Below are 5,724 nucleotides of genomic sequence, written 5' to 3' on the forward strand. Positions count from 1 at the left end.
GGACTTGTGGGGTAGGAGGCGGCGCCTCGCGGTCCGGGCGCTGATCACGCCGGGCCGCAGGAGCCTGGCCGTTCTGACATACATCCAGTATTGCGGTGCTGCTTCCAGGTCATGGCTGTGCCAACTTCACGCGGCCCAGAAGCGGCGCGTCTGCTGGAGCGCCCCTGAGCAGAACGGGTCGCACACGCCCACGTCCGTTGGTCCCTGGCCCGGGGCCGCGCTGCACACCCGGTTCCCGGCCGCCCGCCGGCCGGGGGGGGGGGGGGGGGGGAGGGGGGGGGGGGGCCTCTCCCCTGGCAGGCGAGGGGCACATCCCCCGCGCACACTCGCGCGAACAACGTGAGACAACGCCGGAGGGCGGGCGACCGCCGGGAAGTGGGCGGACAGGATGGGCGAAAGATCCGCCCCGGGGCGCAAGGGATGCATTGGCATGCGCTCGGGGGAGCCGGGCGATCTCCCGGGCCACCTGTGCGCGGGCCGCCGCACGGCCGGCGCCTTCCGTGCCCCCCCTCCCCGGCAGAAGGGGGCTGAGGCTGCCAACACGCGGATCATGACGCACTCGGGGAGCCGGGCCCGGCGGCGTGCGCGCACGCGCGCGCCATTCGCCTTCCCTCGGCCATCGTCCCCAAGGCGCACCGCCCTGCCCGGGCCCGAGTGTCCCCTGGGAGCCCATCTGTCCCCGCCCCCTCCTCCCCCGCCCCCCCCCCTCGCGCCCGAGCCACGCCCGTGGACGGTTCCTTCTCTTCCCCCTCCCCCCCCCCCCCCCCCCTCTCGGACCAGCGTCATACCGGCCTCCGTGCGTGTGTCGTCCGATCTTTCGTGCAAGCCAACGCACAAGCCCCCCTCGGATTTGCCCCGCTGACAGTCGCATCGCAGGGCATTTCGCGCCCTTCGCCCAGCCTCCGAGCGCTCGTCGCCGGTCAAGGTAGTCCCCGCCGCCGCCGCCGCCGCCGCCGCCGCCGCTGCTGCTGCTGCCACGCCTGAGCCCCTCGCCCCGCCTTTCCCCCACCGGACATCGGCCTCCTCTTGGCAGGCAGAAAGTGCAATATGGCTCGCTTCGTGCGCCAGGCCGGGCTTCTGCTCGGCCATCGGTCACATCTGTCTGTTGGCACTCCGCGAACCCTGCCGGCTAGCCTGCGCTTTTCGGCCCGGCCACTGGTCAGCCGGGGGCTCTTTTCCACCCACACCCCGCCCGCTGCCTCCTCCTCCTCCTCCTCCTCCTCCTCGGCCTCGGCCCCGGCCCTCGGCGGGGGCATCCCCTCGTCCGGCGCCACCGCCAACAGCGGCCCGACCGAGCCCCCCGCCGCGCCCCCTCGCAACGCCGCCCAGATGAACAACAAGCTGAAGGGCTTCACCCAGGCGTACCTGGAAAATGGCGGCTGTGGGACCTGTCTGCATGGTGACAGCCATCTTCCCTGCCCGCATGTCGATCGAGTACGCTGGCTCCTGCCTGCTGTTGGCCTTTGCGCGCGCGCGCGCGCGTGTGTGTGTGTGTGTGTGTGTGTGCCCCCTTCTCACCGTCCTCCTCCCCTTGCATTGCCCCTCGCCATCTCCCCTTGGCTCGGTGCCGGTGTGTCCTGCGCGCCACGTGCCCGCCAACACAGGAGGCCCTCGGTGAGCAGGTGGCCGACACGCTGGACATCCTGCGCAGTTTCATCCTGGACTCCAGCGACCTGGCCGCCGGCAAGCTGAACCGGGAGTTTACCTTCCCCAGTGCGCTGAAAGCCGGCCATCCGTTCGGCCGCTGACCGCATGCCTGGCCTCCCATCTTTCTTTCGAGGTCCCCCCCCCCCCCGATGCCCCCTCCGCCTTGTCCTGACACAATTTCACCCGCCCCTCGCCTGCCTCCACCAAGCCAATGTCGGCCAGCCGGGTGCCTTCGATGACTGGGAAGCCTTCCTCACCTCGCGTGGCTTCTACAGTGCGTGCTGCCCCCTGCCCGAGGAGGAGCCACCCCGACGCGTGCCCCGCCCCTGACGCCTCCCCGCCCGGGCTGACCCCCTTTCCCCCCCCCCCCCCCCCCCGCGACAGTCTCCCGGCTCTCGAGTTCCCTCTGGGTGCGGGACGACCTTACCAGGGGGCAAGCCAGTTCCTACCCCCCCCCCCCCCCCCCCCCCCCCCCTCTGTCCGGTCGCTCGGCCCGTGCGCCTGCTCCCTTTGTCTGACATTCGCGCCCTCTGCCCCCCCCCCCCCCTCCCCTCCTCCGCTCCCGCCCCATCGCCAGATGCCCACCTGACGCAGACGCAGCGCGTCCTGTCGCGGTCGCTCACCTTCCCGGCCACGGTTGCCCATCTGTTCTCGCCGAACCGCACGTTCGAGTGCTCCTCCAGCCTCGGCGACGATGCCCTTGCCGGTATGTGCCCCACTTTCCCGGTGCCCGCCTGAGGGCGGCCCTCTCGCCGCGACTAACTCGGCTCGTGCGCGGACCGGCGGGCATGGGCCCCCTCCAGAGCTCAGCTCCCGTGCCAGCGGCGCCTTCAATGAGACCAAGTCCGTGAACATTTGCTTTGTCGGCGCCCGCGCCGAGGCCACCCTGCCGAATGAGGCCTGGTCCCAGCTGATGTACCTCTACCCGGATGTCAGCTGGAACTTGATGTTCGTCGGGCCCCACCTGCCGGAGCAGATCCACGCCACGCGTCTGGACATCGATCTGTCCGACGACCCGGTGGCCGGGGCCGAGGCCGAGGCCCCCGCCGGGCAGCCGGCCGGCGGGCTTGGCGGCTTCCTCCGGCGCCTGCTGACCCCGCGCGGGGGGGAGCACCACCAGGCGGCCGAGCGGCGTGCGGCCCTCCGCCTGGGGACCCGGTCCGAGGCCCCGGTGCCGGGGCTGGCGCGCGCCCCCTCCGGCGGCATGCGCATGTGCCTGTCCTACTACAGCCGGCTTTACCATGAGATCCATGACGACATGGTCCTCAATGACACCATCCCCGATGTGTACATCCTCTTCAACAGCGGCGTTGGCCATGAGGTCAATCGCCACACTTGGCGCCCGAGCATCGAGTACGCGTGCACCACCCTCTGCCGCCGGTCACATGCGCGCCCCGCCTCCCACGCCGGGAGCCGCGTTCCTCATCCCTCCCTTTGCTTCTCTCTCTCTCTCTCTTTGTGTCTCTCCCTCGCTTCCCCCTCGACATTGGCCCACACCTGCTCACACGCGCCTGCCCCCCCCCCCCCCGCCTCCAGACGCCTGCTGGAAACCACTCAGCCGCTCGTGTTCACCTCCCTCGGGTTGGAGGACTGCGAGAATGACATCGCCGCGGTCCAGCGCATCGCCGATGGCTTCGAGGATTACCTGGCCCAGCAGTCGCTGGACAGCCTGCCGGCCGAGGGGGACCAACTGCACTCGCACCACATGGACGACGGGGCGCCGAGTGTGATCGACTCCCTGGACCGGTCGGTCCCGGCCATCGAGTGGCTTGTCCAGCCGCAGCTGAACAGCTTCCGCGCGCTCCTGTGCGATGCCAATCCCTACAACCCGATGGAGGTCATCCACCCGAACTGGTCTCTCTTTGCCGTGTCGGGACGATGAACGCGCGTGCGCATGCGCCTATCGCCGCCGGTGTCTCTGCCCCTCCCTCCCCGCTGCTCCCGCACACACGCGCATGGCCGGCCTTCAAGCTGGGCCGTGATATGGGGGGGTAGGGGGGGGGGGGGGGGACAAAAGAACAGCCACCCGTCCCCTCCCGGGCGCCGCTGCCTTTTACCTGAGCTTCTTTGGGCACGCGCGCGCGCGCGCGCGCGCGTGCGCTGCACATGGCTTTGGTCTTGATCCCTCTCGTTCCCTGCTGCCGGGGCCTTTCATCTTTCCTTTCCCGCCCTTTCCCCCCCTCTCCGGCCCTCGCTGGGGCACATGCTCCTGGCGAGCCCTGGCCAGGATGCTGTCCACATGGCACTGACGAGGGGGATTTGGGCAGAGCCACGCCTGGCAGCCTTGGCGCTGCGGGGGACTCCCCCCTGCGCTGCTCCTCTCTCCCTCTGGATCCCCTACTGGCGCACCAATATAGACATTAAGTAGCAGCCTAGCTTTGTTTCTTGGCCATCACCTGGGCCCCTCTCGCAACGGGGCCCCATTCCACGGGGGGGGGGGGGGGGGGGGGGGGGGGCACACACGCCAAGGCTCCCCCGCCCCGCCCGGGCGGCCGGACCATGGCGGACCTGCGGCAGGGACGCCGGGGCCAGTCACAGGTGCCGGCCGCCCGGGGGCCCTGGCTCACAGGCCCTCCGGGGGGGGGGGGCAGGCCGGCAAAGGCTGCACCCAGGCAGGCTCGGCCACCCCCAACCAGCGGAGGGCGGCTCTTCGGCGCCGGCGGAGGGTGCTGGCCTGCACATATGCGTGCTGAGGAAATGACACATCCGACCAGGTAGACAAAGAGAGAGAGAGAGAGAGAGAGAGAAAGCTGTGTGTATACAGGTGTGTGAAAGGCAGAGGGTGCATCCGAGTACATTTTGAGAACCAAGGACAAGAAGAAAGGGGGGGGGGGAGGGGGACGCAAACCCGAAAGGGAAGGAGAGGGGAAGGCAGACCCACCGGGTGTGTGGGACTGCCCGAGGGGGAGGGCATGTCGCGGGTGACGCGGGGCTCGGGGTTGTGTGAAGGGGGGAAGGGGGCGACGGACCACCGGAGGGGGAAGAGGCGGCAGACACAGAGAGAGAGAGAGAGAGAGAGAAAGAAACGAAGAGAAGGAAAGAGAGAGAGAGAGAGAGTGGGGGGGGGGGGCTAGGGGGAGTCGTGGCAGAGGAGGGGCAGGTGGAGAGCAAGCGCGCGCAGCATCACCAGTCCAGGAAACTGTCGGCGAACTCATCGTGATGATCGGCGCTGGGCAGGAGATGCTCGTCCTCGTCGTACTGTTGGAAGTTCGAAGTATCGCCCTCGCCCCGGAGGACGGGCTTGAAGGGAGGCGGAACCTCGAGCTGGATGTCGGAGAGCCAGAAGGAATGGAGAAAGAGAGAGGGGGGGGGGAGCAAGGGAGGGAGAGCGCGGGTGGCACGCGGCCGGAGGGGGAGAAACAGGGTCAGCATGGGGAGACGGGCCGAGGGAGCGGGACCGAGCCGAAGGCGAACACGCATGCCCCTGGGGCCGAGGGGAGGAGGAGGCAGGCAGGCAGGCAGGCAGGCGGGCGGGCGGGCGGGCGGGCGGGCGGGCGGCGCACCTTCTCGACAGCTTGCCAGTCGACGCCCATGAACCAGCGGTGGTTCTTGATGTCCATGGCTCCGTTCTTCAGGTTGCCGAAGCGTTTGGACAAGTCCGGCTGCAGGAGCCGGTGAATCAGGTCCCGGGCATTTTGCGACACGACCGAGGGGAAGCGCACGCGCGCGGCCACAATCTTCTCGTAGATCTCGAACGGATCGTCATCATAGAAGGGCGGATAGCCGACCAGCATCTCGTAAATCAGCACGCCAAGGGCCCACCAATCGACGGCCTTGCCGTAGCTGAGCCGGCGCGGGCGAGGGCAGGGGGCGGGGGAGGGGAGGGGTCAGAGCGTGGGGGGGCATCCTTTGGGCTCGTGTGCCCGGCGCATGTTTCCGATCATCAGGGAGGGGGATGGACGGGGGGAGGAGGGCACAGGCCACAGTGCGTACCCCTTGCTGAGAATGATCTCCGGGGCCAGGTACTCCGGGGTGCCGCACACGGTCCAGGTGCGCCCGTCGAGCTTCTTGGCGAAGCCGAAGTCGGTAATCTACAATGGCGGACATGCCATGGAGGCCCCGTGGTCCGGGGGGGGG

The 5,724-nt window shown here is 69.5% G+C and overlaps 2 protein-coding genes across 2 annotated transcripts in view; one reads left to right on the plus strand and one right to left on the minus strand.

Annotated features, from left to right (window-relative positions):
• Nucleotides 1-1,047: 1,047 nt before the first annotated feature.
• On the plus strand, nucleotides 1,048-3,645 carry H696_01623 (hypothetical protein; the record flags this gene model as incomplete). Its single annotated transcript, XM_009495526.1, has 6 exons — nucleotides 1,048-1,434; nucleotides 1,605-1,713; nucleotides 1,856-1,921; nucleotides 2,225-2,353; nucleotides 2,451-3,000; nucleotides 3,184-3,645. The coding sequence occupies 6 exons, from the start codon at nucleotides 1,048-1,050 to the stop codon at nucleotides 3,527-3,529; spliced, it is 1,587 nt and encodes a 528-aa protein (XP_009493801.1). The 3' UTR covers nucleotides 3,530-3,645.
• Nucleotides 3,646-4,770: 1,125 nt separating this feature from the next.
• Nucleotides 4,771-5,724, minus strand: part of H696_01624 (AGC/PKA protein kinase) — a gene marked incomplete at both ends in the record, with an annotated part of 2,712 nt that continues 1,758 nt past the window's right edge. Inside the window, 3 exons of the mRNA XM_009495527.1 lie at nucleotides 4,771-4,911; nucleotides 5,151-5,430; nucleotides 5,581-5,678. Of these exons, the coding sequence (XP_009493802.1) occupies nucleotides 4,771-4,911; nucleotides 5,151-5,430; nucleotides 5,581-5,678 (519 nt within the window). The remainder of the gene's footprint in view (nucleotides 4,912-5,150; nucleotides 5,431-5,580; nucleotides 5,679-5,724) is intronic.

This window comes from Fonticula alba, assembly GCF_000388065.1.
Source record: "Fonticula alba strain ATCC 38817 unplaced genomic scaffold supercont2.2, whole genome shotgun sequence".
NCBI lineage: Eukaryota > Rotosphaerida > Fonticulaceae > Fonticula > Fonticula alba.